This window comes from Eublepharis macularius, chromosome 3 (assembly GCF_028583425.1).
Source record: "Eublepharis macularius isolate TG4126 chromosome 3, MPM_Emac_v1.0, whole genome shotgun sequence".
In the NCBI taxonomy this organism is placed as follows: Eukaryota; Metazoa; Chordata; class Lepidosauria; order Squamata; family Eublepharidae; genus Eublepharis; species Eublepharis macularius.
In genome coordinates, this window is record NC_072792.1 from 4400504 (window position 1) to 4423902 (window position 23399).

The window sequence follows — 23399 nt, forward strand, 5'->3', positions numbered from 1 at the left end:
TTTTGAACAGATAAGAAAAAGTCTGAGACAGCTAGTTCTATTACTGAAAAAGAAAAGAAGTTCCCTTTTTTCTAAGTCATTGGACATCAGTACGTACATTAACAGCAATCTTACCTGGATCACTATAAAACCAGAAGATTTTGTGTGTGTACACAACACGCGCACGCCGCATGTGCACTTTGCAGAAGACATTTATAAAAATAAACAGCCAAGTTACCCAAAGCAGAAAGAAATTCCATGTGAAAATTAGGAGATCCATGTCAAGCACTGAATGAACACACACAAAACGTCAATACAGAAGCCCAAGACAGTCCATTTGAAATGGTTTTATCTGGTGCTGTCGGAAGGAAAGTCCCGCTAAGGCAGGGCCACAGTTCATTCCCCAGAGCAGCACTTGGTCCCTCTTCCATTTCCAGAAGACGTGGCAGCATCCCTCAAGGTGCTGCAAATGCACAAGCAACCATGGACATTGTTGTTTGTTCTTTTTAAAATATTACAGGTTGAATTCAAATTTATATTTTCCATATGTGTGTCATGAGACATCCTCTTGCGGAGGGCCAGGGGACACTTGCGAACAAAATGAACCCTCTGCTAGCAGGAGGGGAAAGTCAGCAAAATTGCCCTTTGTGAGTCTTGCACTAGTGAAGCAGGTCTCAGCGCTGAGTTTGCTACACTTGTGGAGAAGAGGAGGGGTGGGGCGGTTTTGCCTTTTCCCTCTCTTCACTGAAGCTCTCGATCCCAAGGGTCCTTGATCCTCAGCAGAAAATCTGCAGAGCAAGCAGGGGACTGGCTGGCTGCTGGGGTGTGGGGGCTGGGACCTTCTGTGTGCAGGACCTTCCGCTGGGGCCACGTTTAGACCCAACCCTCCAGAACAGACAGACAGATTCTCTGGCATCTCACTTGAAACAGCGACTTCTTTACACTGCCTGAGTGAAGACTTTTCATCGCTGCAGTCTTTAAATACATGCCCGAGTACTTGACACTGCTCCTTTTTAACGTGAAAAGTTCACTTTAAAAGACTCTGCCTCCATTGAGAAAGAAATGCAAATACATTTTATAGTTTTTAAATGAAGGGATTTAGAGGTCATAAGACAATCGGACAAACCAGTTCATTAGTCCATATTAACAACCGCACTGATTTAAAAAAAAAAAACCACTAACAGGCTTCACACACAGCCTATAGTAAATATTTCTGAAGAGGGTAATTCCTATACCGAATGACGTTTTCAGTTAATGTATACAGCAAAGACACCTAAAGGTAAGACAAATACTTCATCTGATCTGTAACTTTTACCGCCACAACCTTTTAAAATTTGATGTTATAAAAAATGTATAATCAAGCCCTGATATTCACAAAGTTGGTCCTAGGGATGCCTTCAATATGAAGCAGTTTTAAGTCACGGCTCATTAGCGGGCCGTCACCTCGGGATTCAAAGACAGCCAGTTCACCGTCAGCCATGATGCCCTCGTGCCTTGAAGGCCAGATGGTTCAGTAAACTAGCAGTTGCCAGACAAGAGGCTATAAGAGATAAAACATGGCATATTTATAGCCTATATTCTTCCTTCTCATGGAAGCCAGCTCATACCTTCATGAGGAACCAGGCTTTATCATCTTAAGCACAGAAACTTCCTATCATGTTTAGCACACTTTTCTTGATGAGGATGCTGGAGATATTTACAGCCAAAATTCTTTGCCAATTGGCACGTTTCAGTAACATACAACATACAGCAACAGGAAAAGTCTCTTAACAACATGAAAGTACAGAGTGGTAATAAATTAAATTTTCTTGAAAAAGATAGAAAAGTTGTTCATTCGTATAAGTTGTGTCATGCAAAAAAAAAAAAAAAGGCAGTCACAGTTCAGGACAAACCGTGAATTATTGTTTGCATTGCTGGGACACTCTAGCTTTATTTCTTGGCTAGTGAACGAGAAAGAGAGAGAGAGAGAGAGAGAGAGAGAGATTGACGAGGTATCAGTGTCACCTAAAAACTCACATGTGATCAGTTTCTTAGAAGACTGTGCAAGAGATTCCAGGAAGTTCTCAAATTCAGCAACCTCATTTCATAAAATTAATTGCTGCTGCCCAGATAGAGACCCCAGATATGTAATGACACCTGGATGACCTTTGTCAGATAAAGCAATATATATATATATATCATAGCATTTTAGGTGCACAAAACCGTTCCAGCTCTCCCATCCAGATCTTCTGTCAAACACTGCAGATACAGTAACATGCATGTCACATACTGATCCCCAGTCATCCACGAAGTCATGTACACAGAGGGTCACGTGCTTCCACAGTGCTGCAGAAGTGACATTTCTCCTTCCAGGGTAGCAGTACTGCTACACTTCAGGCAAAGGCGCAATCCTGCCAAGTTCTTTAATTCCCTGCAGAATTCGCTTCATATGGCCCACCTTCGTTATCCCCAGGTCCTACAAGGCAAGGAGAATGCAAAGTTCACTTACAGGAAGCAAGAGTGTCCAATGGTCATTTTTATCTTCACTCATGAGAACCAACACAGATGACCCAATTTCTACTTTAGGGTAACATGACTACACGCAGTGCTTCATTTAGCCAGTATCCATATGTGACAGTTACATGTTAAGTGCTACAGTAAACATGTGACAACCATACAGTGTTGGTGTAAGGATTATGGAGCAAATGCAGAGTATCATTATTAGGTTCTAGTTATTTTCCACTGCAAATGCATTTCCATTACTTGAAGACAGTATACTATTTATTTCTTGTAATGCAGAAAGAGACATTAGAACTTACTGAGATACCCTTTCGGTCAGGAGAAAAATTACTTAATAATTGAGAAATCCCAAAATACACAACTATGACTCAACTGTGATTCTAAAAAAACTCTCCTAGTGGTAAGCCCGATTGAATAGACCTGAGTAGGATTAGTCTCCCAGTGTTGTAGACTTGATAATCAAAAGACAGTTAAATTCAAGGACTCTAGAAAGAGCTAAACATCTGCTCCTCCGTTCTCCAGAAGAGTTCTCTGGAACGCTTCATTAGGTTGGATGCTAAAAGGGGCATGGTATACATGAGTACTGGTGCTTTTCTTTTAAAAAACAAAACAAAAATAGCACTGGAAGTAACAAAATTATCATGCTTTTGTTACTTTTTGCTATCAGTAATCACATACAACCCTGTGGTGGATTCCTAAAAGGAAAGGTCTCTTGTACCTGGAGTCAGTCTGCAGTTACGTGAGGACAAGAGTACTAGTCGGCAGGCAATGCAGCTACTTACAATAGAACACTTGACATTAATAATAAAACGGGCATAACTGCAAAAGTAATCTGTGCACCTCCCACTTGAGCACCAGCTTGTATGTGAAAAAATACCGAGGCATTAAAATACAGAGTAGTAGAAGCACATTAGCTGTCACACTAATGATAATCCAAAGAATTCTCCCACTAATTCCATGCACTCAAGACAGCTTCTTGTATAGCTACACAGAGCAAGCAACTTATGAAGAGAATTTTAAAAGTAGTTTATGATATAGCTTGGGGAGGGGAAAGTCTTGCTGTTTAGAGATAAACAAAATCAAAAAGTTATGGAAGTGCTCACTACTAGCTATATTACACCTTAAAACAACAACTTGTGTATCTTAATTGTATAATCTTAAAAAGAAGTTATCACTGCATCTAATGCTAATTTATAATTACCACAGCTTGCATATATGAGGCTGAAATGTTCCATTTCAAAGCTTGCACTGTATTAAATTTAATTTTTATTTTAAGTATTGGTATTCACCCAACAAAAATAATACAGCAATAAAATCATAGTATCAGAAGATATCTAAAGCCGTAACAATTAAAAAATAATTATTTTAAAACAAACTAATAGCAACAGCTGAAAGCAACAATTCAACCAAAGAGCAGCATAAAACCAGATAAATTAAAATTACCAGTCCAGGCATCAACAGTAACAACAAACACTGGCATGTATCCAATCCAACCACACCATGCCAATGACTGAAAGGCACTTAAGTCTTTAGAAGAGGCAGTGGAGAGTTTCACTGATTCACCCATCCCACTGAAGGCCCCCCCCCCCCTGGCCCCTTATGCTCTTTCCAAGGATCTGCTGATTCCTAGCAACGAAATTTCAGATGGTTCGGTGGACAGCAGCAGGAGAACTGGGAAAGCCCTGCTTTTCAAAGTTGTTTAGATACACCCAGTTCAAATTAAGAGAATAATCCAATAAAACCTTGGGGGAAACCCACTTGTTAAAATGCCTGCTCAGACCCGGTACCAAGTCCCCCTGGCAACTAGGGGGGGGGGTTCCTGGTACTTACTGGGCTTCTTCTCTTTCACACGCACCTGCTCTGGGCCAAGTGCAACAGCGTCACGTCCAGAAGTGCCATCATAGCGCTGCCTATGAGAGGACTCCCGTGCTTTTCACAGCGTTAATTCTTTTAAGAATTGGCCTGTTTGGGGCTGAAATTGGCCCTGCAGGAAGCACTCCCATAGGCAGTGTGATGACATCACTTCCAGAAGTGATGTCATCCCACCCGGCTCCTGTCTGCCCAGGTTGCTTACTGGAGGGGGGGTGGGGTGCACCAGCCAGGTGGCTTGCCACCTGCCATCGAGCGCCAGAGATCAGTGGGCAGGAAGCCAAACCACCAGGTGTTTGCCAACCACTGGCGGACACCTAAGAAAACTTCATAGGCAAGTTTCGCACCAGGCAAAGAGGAAGCAGAAGAGCACAGGAGCATAATAAAGCTGCCCCATACTGAATCAGGCCCTCCGTCCATCAAGTCAGCATTGTCTTCTCAGACTGGCAGCTCTCCAGGAACTCAGGGAGTGGCCTTTCCCATCACCTACTGCCTGGTCCTTTAAGTGCAGGTGCTGGGGATTGAACCTCGGACCTTCTGTATGCAAAACAGAGGCTCTTCTGCTGAGCCACAGCCCCTCCACTCAGCAAGATGCCACCAGAAGATGCCTGGTCTCTAACTGGCCCTTTCTGGGCAAAGCGATCAAGAGAGCAGGGGCAAAACAGCTCCAGGTCTTTCTGGATGATGCATCTGCTCTAGACCCTATGGGGACCCTCACACTAGCCTTTTACACACCCTGCCCACCCACCTTAAACCTCCCTTCACAGGTTTGGGGCTTCACAGGCAGGTAAGGGCTGGCCACCACATGCCCACCTGAGGCCACCTATGCGTCAGCTATAGCCCTGACCCAAATCCTCACAGAGGCTCCACCAGACAGGCAGCCCCTTCCCTGTATGTATCTTCCCTCACCCAGCTACAGCCCAGGGCTACTGGGGAAAAGTAACTTAGAGGTTATTTCCCCACCATTTACCTCACAAGAGTCTGTGTCTGTGATATTCCCCCTTAGCCAACAACTTCAAGCTGGCCAGGGTTAAACAAAACAAAATTAAACTTTATTTACAAGATGGAATGTAGGAATAAATGCTTTTCAACTCAACTGGGGTTAAACAGGGAAGGTTTCAATGTAAGAGAACAGGTTTAACTGCCAGCCATCTCTCTGTTGCCTCCTCTTAGCAGCTCCAGAAGCCTTTTCTCCTTTTCTCTCCCTCCAACCAACTCCCATTGGCCCAGCATTTTGCCCACTCCCATTGGCTGTCTCTCAAGAGAGGCAGAGCTGGAGCCAATCCTGTCCATCATAGACCTCTTTCAGCCTAGCTTCAGGTTGGACGATGGGATCAAGATGGTGCTGGGGGCTTCAGTTGATGGTCCTTGTTTGAATGTGGACAAAGGCCATGCCTTCATGTTACTGGATCTATCAGCAGTATTTGACACTGTGGATCATGCCATCTTTCTGAGGTGTCTGAAGGCCAAAGTGGGGACTAAGGGTTCTGCCTTGGATTGGTTTAAATAATTCCTTATGGGCAGGACTCATAGGGGTTGCTGCTGGAGACCAACTGTCATCCTTGAGGGCTTTCTTGTGATATTACAGAGGTGCTGAACCAGTGCCTCATTGCTGTGCTTAAATGGTTAAAAGTGAACAAACTGAAAGTGAATCCTAACAAGATGGAAGTAATGCTAGTTGGGAAGGCTGGTGTTACCAGGAATGGGTCTCCTTGCAAGTAAATGGGGGAATTAGTGGCAAGGAGGAAGGCTATGCAAGAAGGGTAACAATGGGATATCTCCACCAGTATTTACAGGGTCCCCTCCCCAAGGAGGCAAATGAAACTGGTGATCTTGAATAAAAGAGTATTTTTATTAAAAGGGGAAAATTCTCTTTCTCTCTCTCTCTTTCACACACACACACGAGATTGTTCACAAATGCACAAGATGCCTAGGAAAAGCAAGGGTGATGGTGGAATAAATCTGAGGGATTTCAGGGTGATAATTACCTATCTGGAGAGTAGGGTAGTCCACAGAGGAAGAGCTTCAAACGTTCTGCATTCTCAGCCAGGAGAGACAGTCTTAGGGAGAGCGATCCTAAGGGAGTAGCGCTTGGATCCAGAAAGAGCGCACAATTTGAATGGGAAAAGAGGCCTGGTTCTTATAGAGCGAAACGTGTCCTGAGACTGGGAAGCCCTCTCAGTCGTTGGAACAAAGACCCTAAAGGTCAGTTCCTGGGAATGTTTGATTACTTTGATTACTGTCTGCCGGGGTGTATGAAAGGAAATGCAAAGTCTCTTCTGCTGCCTCACAAAAGGGCAGTTTGCTAACGAATCTTCCCGGAGCTGAGTTGATGAATTTAGATAGGGACAGCATTTTCCCAGGAAAAACTTATCAGTGCTAATTGATTGCTCCTCGATCTTGGGATGGGGATTTCATCACGGAAGGAGGGTATCGGAATGTGCTAAGAGGAGTGACTCAACAAGATCCTGTCTTATCACAGCTCATGCCCACAGCTGAGAAGGCAGTAAATACAATCACCATGGTCACTCTGCATTTGCATGAATGTCCTATTCATGCTTGATTTCCCGGGCAGGACTCAGCAACTCTGGCTGGAATTCCCAGTGCTGCAGATCAGGCTGCATTAATCCAGGGGTCCTGTGATTTTTATATCACAGGCAGCTATCAAACAGTTATTAAATATGGTGGAGGCCAGGGCCAACTACTTACACTGGGGTCTTGAAGGCCATTATGCTCCCTGCTTCAGAAGGAGTCCAGCTGATGCTTGCTGACTCAGAGAAGTGCCTAGGGGTTATCCTGGTGCCAGCAATATTACCAGAAACGCAATGATGCAACTACAAAAAAGACTTCATTTACCCAGCTTCATTTACCCCAGAAGATCCACCACTCCCCGCCTTGACTCAGTTGATCTGGCCATGTGGATCCATGCTATGGCTCCCTTGAGGCTAGACTATTGTAATGTACTCAACGTGGGCCTGCCCATACAGACAACTTGGAAACTCCAGTTGATACAAAACACCACAGCCTGCTTACTATCAGGAACTAGGCAGAACAGGCATATCACACTCATTCCGCAGACATTCCACTAATTACTGATCAGTTTACTCACTCCAATTCAATGTTCTGGCTCTCTATAAGACCCTTATTGGAACCGGGACTCACATACCCACAGGGCCACCTCTCACTATATTCCATTGTGACTGTTTGGCTGTTCTGAACAAAACCTTCAGAAGGTCCACCCTGCAAATGGGTAAAATCAGCAGCTGCCTGTTCACATGTATTCTCAGTGGTGGCTCCCACCTTGTAGGGTGGCCTGTCTGAGGAGGTCAAGAATGCTCCCACGCTTCTATCATTCTGCAGCATGTATAAAACATAAATGTTTGGGAGCATTTTTTAAAAAGAGATTAGAACTGTAATAGAATGGAACAGTCCAGGAGGACACCTTTATAACAGAATAGGACCGAGCCCACTTAAAATTACTATTCTCCTGCTTTTTCTGCATTGCCTTCTACCTTGTAATTCCACTTTCTACTTTGTTTGCCTTAGATAGTCTATTGTTTGCATTGTTCTCTAATCCTGTAATCCTAGTCTGATTGCATTGTTCACTGCTTGTCTTACACAGACTGCACCGTTTTATATCCTGTAATCTGTGGACTATAAATAAAATCAACTGAAAAGGCCTTATCCCTTTCTCCCCCATCTCACCTCTGAAGGTTGGGAGGCATGAAGCAGGGCCCTAGACGATTAATGTAACGCTCATGCAAGCCCATAAAGAACGATGCGGTCCTTACCGTACCCTGGGCTCCCAGGCCATTTGGAGCTTTGTACCAGGAAACGGTACCCACTGAAGCTCTTTAAGCACAGGGTAATATGTATCCCATCATTAATGCCTGAGAGCGATCTTGCAGTTGCATTCTGAACTAGCTCTTTCCAAGGGAAATGTAGAGCCCGTTACAGTAATATGACCTGGAGGTGATAAATATATGGGTCGTCATAGCCAAGTATCACCACTCAAGAAAGCAGCTACAGCTGGTGAAAGAAGCTGCATACGTGGCAAGATCTGAATGGCCTCTGAAGGTGAGGATCTTAAAGTATGCCTAGACTGCAAACCTGCTCTGTCAGGAAATAGGTCAGTCTCATTTTCTTCTTTGGTATGAACATAGCACCAATCACTCCTCAAAGCAGATGGAAATGAGGACTTGGGAAGGAAAGGCTAGTTTTACCAAGATGACACATACTGGATTTCCAAATGGAAAAAGAGAGCCTTAGTGCTGCTGAGGCTGAAATTTAGAAGAATTCTTATACTGCACTGTATATAAAGCTGCTTTCTGCGCCAAAAGGTTGTACAACGGGGAAGGGGAAGGAGAGTCAAGAGAGGGGAAAAAGAGACTCCATCTTCTGGATGGGTGATTGACAGTGCCCTCTGAAGCAGAGTCACATCCTTCTAAGCCCCCCTAACTTCAATGGACCGCGAAGGGTGTAACTCTGTTTAGAGTTTGGCTCTTGTGGCCCCTTCTTACACGCCCAGGGTAATGCTGATGGCCACTTTGGGGCCAGGAAGGGATTTTCCTCCAGGCCAGATTGGCCAGGGATCCTGGTGGGTTTTTGCCTTCCTCAGGGCATAGAGCAGGGGTCACTGGGGAGGGGGGGGGGAGCTGTGACATCCGTGCATTGTGCAGGGGGCTGGATCTTTGGTGTCCATTCCTGCTCTATGTTTCTATGAAAATTTTTAATGGTAGTAGCAGTTCTGCCTTGCCAGTCTTACTTCTAGAAAAGCTTTCCCAATTCTTGATGAAGCTGGAGAATAGTGACAGTCCAGCGAAGGCTGAGAGGTAAAAGACTGTGTTTTTTGAAAGAGGAATGAAATCCTGCAAATTGGTCCAAAACTCATCTGCCTTGAAAGTGTTCATACGAAGCAGCATATTTTACAAACAAATGATGTGTGATAAACTTTGGAATGTATGCCACTTGGTTTGAAAAATCTAAGGCAAAGAGGATTTTTTGGGTAGCAGTTACAATATTACCACCCCCCTCCCACCAAAAGGCATTATACCTTTTACCTGTCTGCCTGTTCCAATGAGAACCAGTGTGGTGTGGTGGTTAGAGGGCTGGACAAGATCTGAGAGACCCAGGTTCGAATCCCCACTCTGCCATGGAAGCTTGCTGAGTGCCCTTGCACCAGTCACACCCTCTCACTCAACCCTACCTCACAGGGTTCTTGTGAGGGTAAAATGCAGGAAAGGAGAATGATCTAAGCGGCTCTGGGTCCCCAATGTGGAGAAAGTTGGGGTATAAATGAAGTAAATAAATAATAAACAGAAGGGAACTTTGACTCTTAAAAGCTTATACGCCGGCAATCCTGTTGGTCTTTAATGTGCTACCAGACTTGAATCTTGCTTTCCTGCCTATTCTGGAATCTCTCACGTTCTCCTTCAGCATCACAGAGAGCTGAGGAACACTTTAGAGAGTTTCCCCACCCCGGATGATTTAATAATCATCAGAGAATAACTGAATCGAGTTTTAGTCCTTGTATTTTCTGCCTATCAACTCTGATTAAATTGTCACCAGGCTGGACTTTGAGGATTTTATGGACTCTGGCCTGAAGTCTGGTTGGGTGTTGGCTGGAAGCTGCAGGAGTCGTTGCCTCAATGACCTCTGCCGATGCAAATGGCAAATTTAAGTACACAATTCTCCTAGAACAGGGTGGCACCTGCACTAGCATTACGTGACCAAGAGGGACAGCGAACGGGAGAGAATTTATTGTCTGTGGAGATGCTTCCTTTCTTTACCAGAAGGAATCCTGGAAGTTGCTGTGCAAATATAAAGCCTCTCTAAAGCCGCTGGAATCCACCTGAGACACTCTTCTCCCTCAGACATACTGCAGAAAGAGAAGCAAGAGGAACCGGAACGTTTGTGAATGCCACGCTGGCACCCTGCCAGGCTACCCGTGCCACTTCTCTGAAACTCTCCACTGCAGGGGTGTAGCCTCAGGTCCAGGACCCCCAATCTCAGGCGTCCCTGGCCATCAATGTTAATCATTCCTTCAGGTATCTGGCAGTTCTCCAAACAGGCAATTTTGTCCGCAGGTGGACTGTTGTTCTGCTCTACCAGCTGCACGTGTATACCAGATCCTCTGAACTTGTCCAGTTCTCCTCTTCAGGTAAGAGGAGAGTAGGTAAAAGGGTAGAAAGCTGAAGGAGCCACAATTCAGGTGAATTTAAGAATCCCTGCATCATTTGCATCTTGAGAAATCATCGTATCAGTTAATGGATTATGAATTACCTCTACCTGAAAAAACACCATATTTCAAATCAACATCATCATTCTGACAAAACTGAGCATACCTAAAAAAAAACCCTGATTTTTTCCTCAAGCTTGCTACTATTATACCACTATAAGAAAGAAAGAAATATTACTAAATGAAGGTAAAGCTCAAGAGCACAGTGTATTAGTTTCGGGGAATGTGTTTTTGCTTGTTTGTTTGTTGCATATTTGCACATTAAAAGCCAAGCTATAAGCATACAACTGCAGTGGGAACAGGGGAAAGGTTTTAATGAATCTCTTATCAAAGGACAATCCCCATGTGTGGAAAAGTAGCACAAAGAAATACCTTAAGGTCTCGCCTTTCCAGGTGCAAAAGCTCAGAGCCTCGGACGTCATGGCTGATGAAGATTTCTTTGTACTCTCCCAAACTGAGCAGATCCAGCCAAGCAGCAACTTCATCTGTGCCCCATTTTTGAACTACCAAAGTTAAGAGCAAAACCCCCTTAATTTCTACATGCTCAACTGCATGACAAGCAAAGGTTAGGTAGGCCAAGTGGCAAACAGCATAGGACACGGCAGCAGTGACAAAAGTCAGGTGTGCTTTCACAGAAATAGGCAGTTTCTTTTTCATGCAGGTTACAGGTTAACAAAGCCCGAGAATATGTGTGAGAAAAGAAGAAAAAGACGGGGCGATGCACACTGCAGCCATGCTTTCTGCTTCAGCATCAAAGCCATCAAACGTCTAAACATCAACAAATTCACTTGTAACAATATTAGGATCTGTGAAGGCTATGCCTGTTCAGCTATATACTACCCATAAGATAAGGGGGGGGGCAGCTAAGGATTCATTAAAACATCATAATTGTGGTTATTAATTAGTTCAGTAAGTATGTCATTCATTGTAGATGAGGACTAGCACTGTCTGTCAATATTATTCTCTGTTAGTGCCCTGCACTGGACAGAGAAAGCCAAGTTTAATAAGGAAGTAAACTACTGTTTCAATGCCTGTGTTTTTTATTCAGTGCTGTGGATTCAGAAGTCAAAATATGGCACACGATGACTTTCAAGTGTCAACCATTCAATTGTTACTTTTGTTTATGAATAACCCTTGTGCTCATGTTTTCTCCTGGCATTTAAAAAACATATTGCTTACCGAAAGGCCCTGATGTAAAAATCACAGCCCTTAACAGCATTAGCTTTTGAGAGAGGATAGAGAAATCTACTCCACTCCTATTCCCTCACAAACTTCCCTAGTCCACAGTTTTCTTTAATGTCCTCCCTGCCAGCAAATACAGCAAGTGTAACAGTCGGTGAGAGTGGCTCCCTGCCTCTCAGTCTGAAGACGGTACTCTCCATGTTGCTCTGCCACAGAATCTGGAGCAGTGCCGAGAATTCAGAGGCAACATCTGCCCCTGTGCGGTCAGTAGGCACTGAGCCCTCAGCCAAGCTTACTGGGCCTCGTGCCTGCAAGAACTGACAGCAAACCCTAGAAAATCTCCAGTTACTTCTTTTCAGATGACGCAGGGAGGTCAGTAAAGGAGAGCACCCTGTTTTTCAAGGAAGATTCTTCACCCTTACTGATCTGGTCAACGGCAAAGTTCCAATAAGCTTCCAAGGAACCCCAAGATTCCATGAGAGAGCCTGGAAAGCACCGATCTGAGGCGGGACTACCAAGGACGAGTCGGTGAAAGGGACCTGGACATCATCCCCAGGTGAAGGAAGGATGGAGACAAGGCAGAAGCCCTGCAGAATGTGCTCCTAAGTCACTGAGTCAGGAATAACATGTACCAACTCTTGGTGATTTAAGTATTGATTGAATAGGGAAAGCGTCATACATTATCTGACCACGTCACTGCAGACTTCCCCAAAGCAGCTGTGATTTTCTTCGCAGTATCAAAAAACATACCAGGTTGGGGCCTGGACTTCTGTGTTCTGGCCTTTTCCTTTTTGAACTTTGGCACTATACGAAATACTGTGCCTCTGTTTCTTTTAACGTATTCCAAGGAAGGATACTAAACAGAAAAGGAAAAGGAAAAGTTCAATTAAGTGGGAGGTCAGCTATTACACTTCCAGAAACCAGAATGAACTAAAGGACACGGACACCCAAAGGAGCGCTCCACCAAGATCCTGTGAAATCTGAGCTGGCTGTAAATACAAACAGATCTATGCATTAAAAAGGGTTCTTACTTGAATCACTGAAAAAACACACTTTGTGAATATTATAGGAAACATACTTGTTATACATAATAGCTTTTGCCATTATTATTATTCTATGCATACGGCTCCCAGTTCACTCAACAGCCACTCAGCACAAGTCCCTCTCTTTGTCCTACAAGCATCAGCTTGGCTTGGCTTCAGCAAGAGCTTCACCTTGCTCAGGGCAGGGGCTGGTAGGAAGGAGAAGCAATAAAGTGACCATGATTCATTTATGTTCAATGACACCCCTGACTGCAGTGGTCAGGCACATGTCCCACTCTTGAGAAATGAGATCCAGAGTATCCTTGGTTGAGAAGGCTGAACAGATTTGACACCTGCAGCTGCGCTAATCAAGAATTTGCGGGGAAGCCGTCTACATTGCAGGTCTCCAATCAGTAGCTCAAGAGATTCCGACGGTGCTGCTGAAGAGCAGCTTGTGCAGCCCCTAGAAGACCCAGGAAAAGGTCGCAAGGGAGAGAGAATGTCCTTGCGAGACTCAAAGACCCGGGAAGGCTCAATCAACGGACTCTTCTTTGTGCAAAAGGATCTGGAACCAGCACTGCCATCAGCACGCGTTCCATGCTGAAAGCAGTCAAGATGGGAGTCATAAGAACTGTGCTTATATACCGCTCTTCTGGACAAATTAGTGTCCCACCTACAGCGGTGAACGAGTGTCATTATTATCCCCACAATGCAGCTGGGGAGCTGGGCTGAGAGGAGGGGCTTACCCAAGGCCACCTACTGAGCTCACGGCAGAAGTGGGATTCGAACCAGTAGAGTGCTGATTTGCAGCCAAACCACTTAACCGCTGTGCCACAGCAGCAGTGAAAGAGAATGAGAATGGTGAATATGACCTCAAATGGGCATGACGAAGGAGCTCAGCTGGTTCCATCAGGGCCTGTGGGGCTCCACTGCTGGAATATGTGGGATTTTAGGGGAGGGGGAGATGTCAGTGGCTTACAGTGCAGAATGGTTGGCTAGGAAATGGTTGAAAAGCAACAAATTGAAATTGAACCCAGACAAGACTGAAGTGATGCTTGTTGGGAAGGCAGAGATCTTGACGGACATTGTACTCCCCACTTTTGATGGAGTTTGTCTGACCCTTGCAGACTCAGTTAAAAGCCTAGGGGTTATACTGGATCCAGCGTTATTACTAGAAAAACAAATTGAGGCAGCGGCAAAAAATGCTTCCTACAACCTCACTCTAGCCTGGAAGATGGCTTCTTATCTTGACACAGCTGACCTGGCCACTTGGATTCATGCTATGGTAACATCAAGGCTCGACTATTGTAATGCTCTATACATTGGCCTCCCATCTAAGTTAACTAGGAGGCTCCAAATAGTGCAAAATGCTGCAGCTCGATTGTTATCAGGAGCGAGCAGGAGCATGAACATCACTCCCATCCTACAGTCACTCCACTGGCTACCCATCGTTTACCATGCTCAGTTCAAAGTATTAGTTATTACATACAAAGTTCATATGTAAATCACGGCTTTAGTCCAGCATACCTATAGGACCGCCTCCCTCCCTATATTCCTCCACGGCAGCTTCACTCATCTGAACAGGGTCTCCTGCAGGTACCAGGCTGCACACAGGTGAAGTCAGCAGCAGCCCGTACAAGGGCTTTCTCTGTGGGGGCCCCTATCCTGTGGAATGACCTGCCTGAGGAAGTCGGAAGAGCCCCCGCTCTCCTGGCTTTCTGTAAACGATGCAAAACCAAACTATTCAAAAAGGCTTTTTACTCAAATGGGAGGGCTGCCTTGTAGGGATGGGGTCTCAGGTGCTTCACTAACAAGTTGGGGATTATAGACTTCATCACCATTTTTGCCTCATATATTATCTGCTGTTTTAAATATGTACTCCTATGTACAACCATCGCTCCATGCTGTCTAATGTTAGTCCTAGAATTGATTATGTGCTGCTTCAGTATCTCTCCTATGTCCTGGATCCTTGCTAATGCTATGTCTTTAAACTCGTATATGTTTACCTTACGGTATTGTATTGAAAGGTACTTACTCGATACTGATTGTTATTAACCTCATACTGTGTGATCTGCCTTGAGTCTCAGTGAGAAAGGCGGACTATAAATGATGTAAATAAATAAATAAAAATAGGAACAGGATGCTGCCAGGTCCTCCTGCTTGGGAGCCAGTGGGCGGCTTTTTGTGACGGTCATCATTGTTTCCACCATTCTCACAAGCCCTCTGCTCTCAGAAATGCGTTCCTCTGCTTCTGGACCATATCCAAAGGCAGCCCCGTGTAAAGTGCATTGGAGAATGGATGCATGGATCGCTGTGGCCGGATCCTGCTTTTGGAGGAATGGCCAAAATGGAGAAAAGGCACTATGTGCCCTGGAGGAGCTCTGGGCCTCCAGCTGTAGGTCAGTGCCCCCAAGCCATGAGCCGGCTCCCTCAGAGGCGGGCTGAATCCTGTCGGCTTTGTCTTTGACCGGCAGCACCTCAGCCCAGGGACGCCTTCCTCAGGACGGGTCGCAAGGCTGGCTCCTTCAAGGCTGCCAGAGCCACACCCTCCTGCAGGGAGGCATTTATTACCTCCTGGGCCCATCTGACCCACCCAGCCTGGCTCAAGTCCAACAGCCATGCAGGGAAAGACACGTGTCTCGATGTGCACACTTCTGAGCAGCCTGACCACTTCGTCAAGCCCCACCAACTGAAAGCCATCCATCTATCTAGGACCAAATGGCATTCCAATGGCATCTTGAGATTGAACTGCACCAAATGTGGGATCTATGTGGATGCAAGTGATTTTACCTGCAAAATGCATCACAGTCTGTTTTCCAGGTCTACATTTTCAGGAGTCTAGGATAAAAAAAGTCACTTCACAACCCAGAAAAGCTCCACTGGATGGCACAGCACAGAATCAATGGGGGTGGTGCGGTGAGCTCACCTTGCTGCCACCACTCCTGCCGAGTAGGCACAAACGATGTGCTCTCACCTGTGCTCAGTCACTGCTAAAAGTTAAAAGAATACAGCAGCTGCAACTAATGAGAAATTGGAGATAACTCCTGCCAAGGCAGACATTCAGGGAACGATTATATAATAGCTCACAGAACAGAATTTAAGGAAGGCTGAGCAGACAGGAAGGCACTTTGAACATGGGCGGGGGGTGGGGGTGGGGAGGTCACCCCTAAAGCAGGGCAGTTCTTGAAGAGGATTTTGACAGAGGACAACTGGTGATCAGATTGGGTGGAGTCACTCATGTCACTAATTTAGGAAGCACGGCTTTTGCTCCATATCAGATGTGTTTGATTAAAATGATGCCAGCACGGTGCCAAATCTGATTGGCTATGCATCACTTTGTGGTCTTTATGCCCACTACAGGATCTTTGCTTGAAAAGAAAAAGAAGTTATAAACAAATGAAAATGAAGCAGCAGTATGGGAGAAACAATAATTTAAAAAACCACTTTGGTGTAATGGTTAAGAGCAGCGGGACTCTAATTTGGAGAGCCGGGTTTGATTCTCCACTCCACTACTTGAAGCCAGTTTCTTGGAGCTCTCTCAGCCCCACCCACCTCACTGGGTGATCGTTGTGTGGATAATAACAACACACTTTGTAAACCGCTCTGAGCGTGGCATTAAGTTGTCCTGAAGGGCGGTATATGAATCGAATGTTGTTGTTGTCGTTGTTAAGCTTTGGGGGGAGGGGTTGCCCTCCACCCCAATGTATCTTTCATGCTGAAAACAGAAATGAATGAACATTTGACAAACCCAAATATCCTCTGAGATCACCACAATATGAATGGGGAAGTACTTAGATATAAACATAAATTACATACTTTCCAATGCATCAGATGTTGGTGTTTACCCGAAGTGTTGGCTTCAATTGCCTTAGGCTGAAGTCTGGACTCAAACCGTACATTTTAATGATAAATTAAGCAATTCTGGAATGAGCACGAATCCATACTTTAGACCAAGACTGAAAAAAAGGAGCTGGAGGAAGGAAAGGTGTCGCCAGGTGGCTTGAAGCAAGGCCACAGGACTGAGCAAGGATTAAGCAGCAAATAGGGCACAGGATTAAGCAGCATATAGGGCACAGGATTAAGCAGCAAATAGGGCACAGGATTAAGCAGCAAATAGGGCACAGGATTAAGCAGCAAATAGGGCACAGGATTAAGCAGCAAATAGGGCACAGGATTAAGCAGCAAATAGGGCACAGGATTAAGCAGCAAATAGGGCACAAGATTAAGCAGCAAATAGGGCACAGGATTAAGCAGCATATAGGGCACAGGATTAAGCAGCAAATAGCATTACTCTGCAAAAATGGCAACAGAAGCAAAGAGAAATATAATACACAAAAGGCTGGCAAGATTCAAGTCCAGTAGCACTTTAAAGAACAAAGGATTTTCAGGCTATAAACTTTCAAGTTTTAAAGCTCCCTTCTTCAGATACAGGGAGGAGGGGAGATCTGTGAGCCTTTATACCCCAGTCAGGAGGTGGATGGGGCAAAGCAAAGAAGGGAGTCAGGATGCTAAGGTACAATGGTACAATGCAGCTTGATTAGAGCAGAAATCAGCATCTGTAGAGAGATGCAAATCTTCTGTCTCTATTCAGCCACAATCCATTTTTCTGAATTTGTGAATGGACTCAAGTTCAGCAGTCTCACGCTCTATAATCTCCCCTCAAGGCCTCTCTGTCACTTTTTGGTCAGCAACGGAATGTGATTGCTGTAATTTTTAATATCAGATTCATGCCCATTTACCCTCTTTTGCATAGGGACCGACTTGTTTGTCCAATGTAAGGCGTGGAATAGCACTGCTGCCACTTGATAGCACGTATAACATTGGAAGATGAGCAAGTTACACAAAGGGGTGATGACAGCATCAGTGAATGCGCGTGCCTCACAGAGTGAAAGTGAGTCTGAATCTTACCCACCTCATCATCATTTAGTTGCAGAATATAATAGAGCCAAGGAATTTCAGCCAGTTTCCTCAGTTCCGCCTCCAGGCTGTGCACAGCCATTGAGAGCAGTTCTTCATGAGGCGATTCTAATTGCTACGGAAACAAACCCAAACAAGATGGCATGCCTGCGCCCTTTAAAATGACATGGCTAATTGCTGTCTTATGCAATTAAATAGTGATTTTTTTAAACTAAATTTGTACCCTGTATTTTCTCCAAAGAGCTCAGGGTAGAAGGTGAGGATGAGAACAAAGGGTGGGGGGGGGTGAACTTGGTTCTCTCTAGTCCTCGCCTAACACTCAGGAGCCACAACATTCAAAGAAATATTCACTGACTTATAAACTGACCGCCCCCTTCCCAACGTGCTAGCTTTCCACACGACGGGAGAGCTGGGCTCTGAAACGTATGGTCCTAAACTGGATCCAAGCTCAATTCTGCCAGTTTTTCCAATCTCACCCAAGCCCCCTCCTTACTCCAGCCTGCTGTACATGACTTTCATCCACGCAGGTCCCATGATTGCCAGCAGAGTTTCTTTGGTGGCCCCTCTCCTCCCTTTTTCAGCAGTGGAAAAGTGGATCAATTCAACCCATGGTCAGTTTTTTTGCACGGCTGAATTGGCACAATGCTACATCCATCCATCCCCCTGCCCCCATTTCTCCAGCCCCCCACTGGCCATTCTATCAACACCGCTGCCAACCCCTTTCCCCTAAATGCAGAAAAGTGACCACATCTTTAGCACAAGATGTATGAGCTTGTAAGTTCTGGATCACATCCTGCCTAAAGAATGGCAAAAATGGAGGTTAGAGCACGCTCAGTAAGCCGACAGAAGGCTCAGATTTATTGTCACCTTACCAAAGGAACCCTTCCTATTAGCAAAGATTCGGTTTCATCATGAAGCGCCTTCACACTGACCACTATTTCAAGAGCAATGTTTCTGGTGAGGTTCTATGGAAAAAAAGACAAGGGCATTACATTTAATTCTGAACCCCTGAAACAGCAGGAAAACAATACACCAACAACCTGTAACTGGATTTCTTTTGCTGTGAGCTGAACAGCATGTTCAGCCCAGATTTCAATGGCTAATAAAAGGATCCAATGTAGGGTATGACTACCTGAGGTCCGAAAAGGATTTTGCTCAGGCTGGAGGGGCTCGCGGTCAGGGTGCCGTTAAATCTTAGGTTGCCTGTCTGAGTCACCTGCCGCAACTTGCTCTCCAGGTATCTTCTGGAATGTGTCTGCACCTATGACACGAGGTTATCTGGACTGCATATATTCATCACGAGGAAGAGGGATGGAGAAAACTGCCTTGCTCCTTTCAAGGTTGCATGATACAGTCTAAGAGTTCAGTAGTCTAACAGCCTCAGCTATTAATTATCAACATCAGGATATCCTGAAGAGCAGAAACGCTTTTTCAGTCTCAGCCTGATTAAGTTTGTGACAAGAATTACACCAACAGTTCATTTTCCACTGTTCAGCAATCATAAAGGTCATTAAAACTACAATGCCTTTATCCGAAATGCCTCCTGTTGCGGATCTTGCTGTTTCATTTATTTCCTCTATTTATTATTGATAAAGCTCCTAAAATCCTTTTACCTCAGGAAATCTTGCACTGGCTTCATTTAATGCATGAGAACATGCATTTACTGCATGGGCCAGCTCTTGTTCCAACAAGGTATGTATTTTTGCAGCTTCACAGATTCTAGAAGAAGAGAACAAAGAAAGGAATTAGAAATGCGCTGCCAGTTTGTCCGCCAACAGCTTCCTGAATACACTGACAAGAACCGTGGAACTCTGGGCTATAGTACTTGTTTTGTAAGCTTACAGGATCCAGACGAATCACAGAGTTGGTAATATTTGCCACAGAGAATCATTCCTAGAGGAAATGGTTCAGAGGGATGCTTCGGTAAAGGGTCAGGGACAATGGACTACATTACTGTGTACCATACGACGGTGCAACTGTGCTCCTACTGGGTGTCTTCTGCATCATTTAATATGTCATGTCAAATTGCTTATGTTTTGTTTCAGCATAGTTTTGGATTTCTACTTGTGTTCAAATTCCTACCATCCATACCCTGCCGTATTGTTTAATGACTCTCCCAGCCATTGATTACATTGACTGACACTGTGATCCGCCATAGTGCTCAGTGAGAAAGGCAGACTATAAATAATGTAAACAAACAAGCATGGCATAGGGCTCCACCTCCCCCTGCCCATCACTACCTCAAAGGTATAGGGTTGTGTGGTGGTGGAGAGCGCCCTTAAGTCATAGCTGACTTATGGCGACCCCTGGTGGAGTTTTCATGGCAAGAGACTAACAGAGGTGGTTTGCCATTGCCTGTCTCTGCAACCCTGATCTTCGTTGGAGGTCTCCCATCCAATTACTAACCAAGGCCAACCCTGTTTAGCTTCTGAGATCTAATGAGATCAGGTTCACCTGGGCCATCCAGGTCAGGGCATAGGGTTGCGTATAGATTATTAAAAGTTAAGACTGAAAAAAATATCCTAAGCTTTGTGACCAAAACTGGCGGGTCTGCATGCTGCATTGCCAAGTCATGTTGTTTTTCTTCCACAATATTGCAAAAACCTGGATCTTCCCCTCTCTCTACTTGGCTAAAGTTTCCGCTCCTGCTCTAGTTCACCTCCTGCTTCCTCCTTCCTTACACCGCCCTCCTTTGCTCTTGATTTTCCTTGTCATCTCTTCTTCCTCTCTACAGAGGTCTGTTGCCAACATCTAAAACTTCTCCTCATTCAGATTCTGCAGTGCCTCTTCCCAGATCCCTTCTCTGGCTTACCAACAGTTTATGCATCCCTGCACATTTATGCATCCATGCTTCATTTTCCTACTTCCAGCCTCTCCCTTGTGCTAGACTGACTGTCTGCAATCTGCACTCTCTAACCCCATTGCCACCAGAAGGTCTTTGACACACTTCTATGACTCTGCTCATTGTCCCTTGCACATGGAACACTTCCCTGTTCCCTCAAGGGGGCGGGGGGCCAAGGGGGAGGGGGCTGCCCTCTGGGCAATGCCAGGCAGCTTAGCATTCTGGGTAGACAAGTGCAGGATGATGGAGCCTTCCCAGATCCTAGAATGGAGGTGGAAAACTCTGGCCCTGCTGCTCTGTAACAGCAACAACAACAAGATGGAACGTTGTGAGAGTGATGACAAACCTCCTCACAAACTTTCAGCATGCTTTTTACAACAGCACCTCCATTACTAGGGCTAAACGACGCCTCTGCAGATTTCAGCCGTGGTTTCTTTCTCTGTACCTGGTGATCAGTTCTTCTGCGGCCTGAGAACAGCACTGGATCTGCGAAGCCTCCTCCTCAGTGGCCAGCTCCACAGCCTGCTGAAGGTACAAAGGAGACCTCAGGACGGGCTTGCAGGAGTCATACTTCTGTTTGTCTTCCCAAGATTTCAGGGTGCTTTCAAAGGCCTGTCCAGAATTGAATAAAGTATTCAACGTTATCCCCAAGTTTTCCATTAAAAAGCACTGCGCATGCGCACACGCGCACACGTGCGCACACACTATGCATAGATTTTTTTAAAAATAGTTTGACGTTTTAAAAATTCATCATTGTTATTATGACAGCTGCTTGGATTCCTTACTATATTCAGCTTTCATTTCCATTGGTTTCAGTGGGAACCAAATGGGATGAAATACTTAGGCATTTTAGCCCTCACCAAAGAGTTCCTTTCGCCCCACTGAAACTCAGGACAAAAGGAAAAAGGGTATCTTTTGAATGTGCAACTAAGATTAATCTCTTCTCTGGATATGTGCATTACAGACCCCGCCACACTGAGAGACGTGTCCCATACACCAGCCCACCACTCCAAGGCAACTGAAGGATGTGTCACAGGTCTCAGCTGCAGGCAGCATCTCAGATCATCTTGGCACTATTGCTGTAACACAGACACCAAAATACCTGGGTAGCCAAAATTACTTGTTGGAATGCTTTATGGCGGTCCACCATTTCCTTGGAGAAATTCTGCAAAAAGTAGACGAGGTGCTGCTCTGGCCCCATGTCAGTTGACTGGCTCAGTCTGCCTCAGTCTGCACGGGCACGGCATCACAGCACAACAGTATTAAAGTTAACCCCACAGAGGGCACCAACTGGCAGGAAGGGGGGGGGGTCAAGAGAACAGCATGCAGCTGAGTTTGCAGCCATTCTCACTGGGGCGTTCCAAAGCCTCTCTTAAAAGCCTCAGCAAGTAGAATGCGGCTTGCTGCTTTTCTGCCTGCTCTGCTCTGCAGCCTTGCCCAGCGCAGGCTGGAGTGTCTGCTTCCCCCTCCAAGACCATTAACATCAGGTTGCCAGCAAAGGTGACACAGGCACAACTTCCACTGAGCGAGAGGCAGGACTGCCTCATCTCACCACACATTAGAAGTTCTGACGCATGCAGAAGCTTGAAGGGTTAGTCCGCCAGGGCACTCCTGTTGCTCACCCTCCAAGAATCTGCCAGGGCTGGGTGCTGATCAGACGGCCCCGCAGGGACCCAGCAGATGGCCAGAAATCCTGTTCTAAGCCTCTCCTGCTTATACATTGTGAGGAGCAGGAGATCAAGGAGGAGGCCCTCCATGCTTTGGCTGGCGGAAAACAGAAATGCCTGTGGAGGCAACCCCTTTAAGGAAACATCTGCTGACACTTTGGGACAGAACACACCTCTGGAGGATCGCCTACTGTCACTGTCTCCTCACAACTCCTCTTCTCACACATCCCTCAAAAGCAGCCAGCAGGGCACCAGAACAACCGCCAGTTTGAAAGATTTCCAGAGTTGATAGACAGTTGTTATTTTAGTTATACTAAAGAATAGAAAGGATTTTGTTTGGATTTTATTAGTTGATTTCTGAATGAATAGGCCTAACCAATTCATACGAAAATTCTAGCAATTACTAAAGTTACTTGGTTATTTGTTACAGCTACTACTAATATTAACAGTTTAACCCTGCTTTTGTGTGTGGATGTGAAACCCCATTGTCCAGGATGACCTAACAGCTCTGGGGAAATCTGACCTTCCAAGAAGTACACAGATTTCTGTTGATAAACATACCAAGGTGCATCCTGTTGCATTCTTCCTTTACGCAAGGGAATCAAGTTCTTCATAAAGATATTGTGTAATATTATATAATAGATAAAAAAATCCTCGCTGTAACATACTCTGTCACGGGTCAGCATCTGTGCTCTGTTTTTGTGCACAATTTTAATAACTCCTGGGGGCTGGATCCAGGCCTCTCCATCTACTTGTACTGGGACTCCTTCCTCTCCAAGTATGGTGATTTTTACTGATCGGCACTGAAAGACAATAAACGGGTTTCAGTTTGGACTAGTAACTGCCATGAAGAAGCATGGTTATGAGGAGCTGTGCCTTCCTCTGTCCATGCCTCAAGACAGCACTGCAAAGGCGGCACTTGGCCACATCTGACAACTTACAACACTCCAGAACCAAAAGCCATTGCTTCCCACGGCCTTCGGTCCTTCTGAGATTACTTCGCCAGCTCATTTTTAATATTCCAGACTATGGTTCAGAATATTCCAGACACACCTGTGCAATCCGGTGGTGCTGTAGCTTGATGACACGAGAAACCGCCATCTGCATGCTGCCAAATACCGCCACTACCTCCAAGATCTTATCATCAAATGACGGTGCTCCAAATATCTGGGGGGAGAAAAGGA

The 23399-nt window shown here is 45.3% G+C and overlaps 1 protein-coding gene across 1 annotated transcript in view; it reads right to left on the reverse strand.

The window, feature by feature from the left end:
- Window positions 1-2102: 2102 nt before the first annotated feature.
- The window catches only part of DGKH (diacylglycerol kinase eta), a 138332-nt gene continuing 117035 nt past the window's right edge, over window positions 2103-23399 (reverse strand). The window contains exons 22-30 of the mRNA XM_054973702.1: window positions 23269-23382; window positions 22884-23018; window positions 20994-21160; window positions 19320-19425; window positions 18579-18671; window positions 17702-17821; window positions 12518-12623; window positions 10958-11088; window positions 2103-2434 (exon numbers count right to left, since the gene is read on the reverse strand). Of these exons, the coding sequence (XP_054829677.1) occupies window positions 2345-2434; window positions 10958-11088; window positions 12518-12623; window positions 17702-17821; window positions 18579-18671; window positions 19320-19425; window positions 20994-21160; window positions 22884-23018; window positions 23269-23382 (1062 nt within the window). The 3' untranslated portion in view covers window positions 2103-2344. The remainder of the gene's footprint in view (window positions 2435-10957; window positions 11089-12517; window positions 12624-17701; window positions 17822-18578; window positions 18672-19319; window positions 19426-20993; window positions 21161-22883; window positions 23019-23268; window positions 23383-23399) is intronic.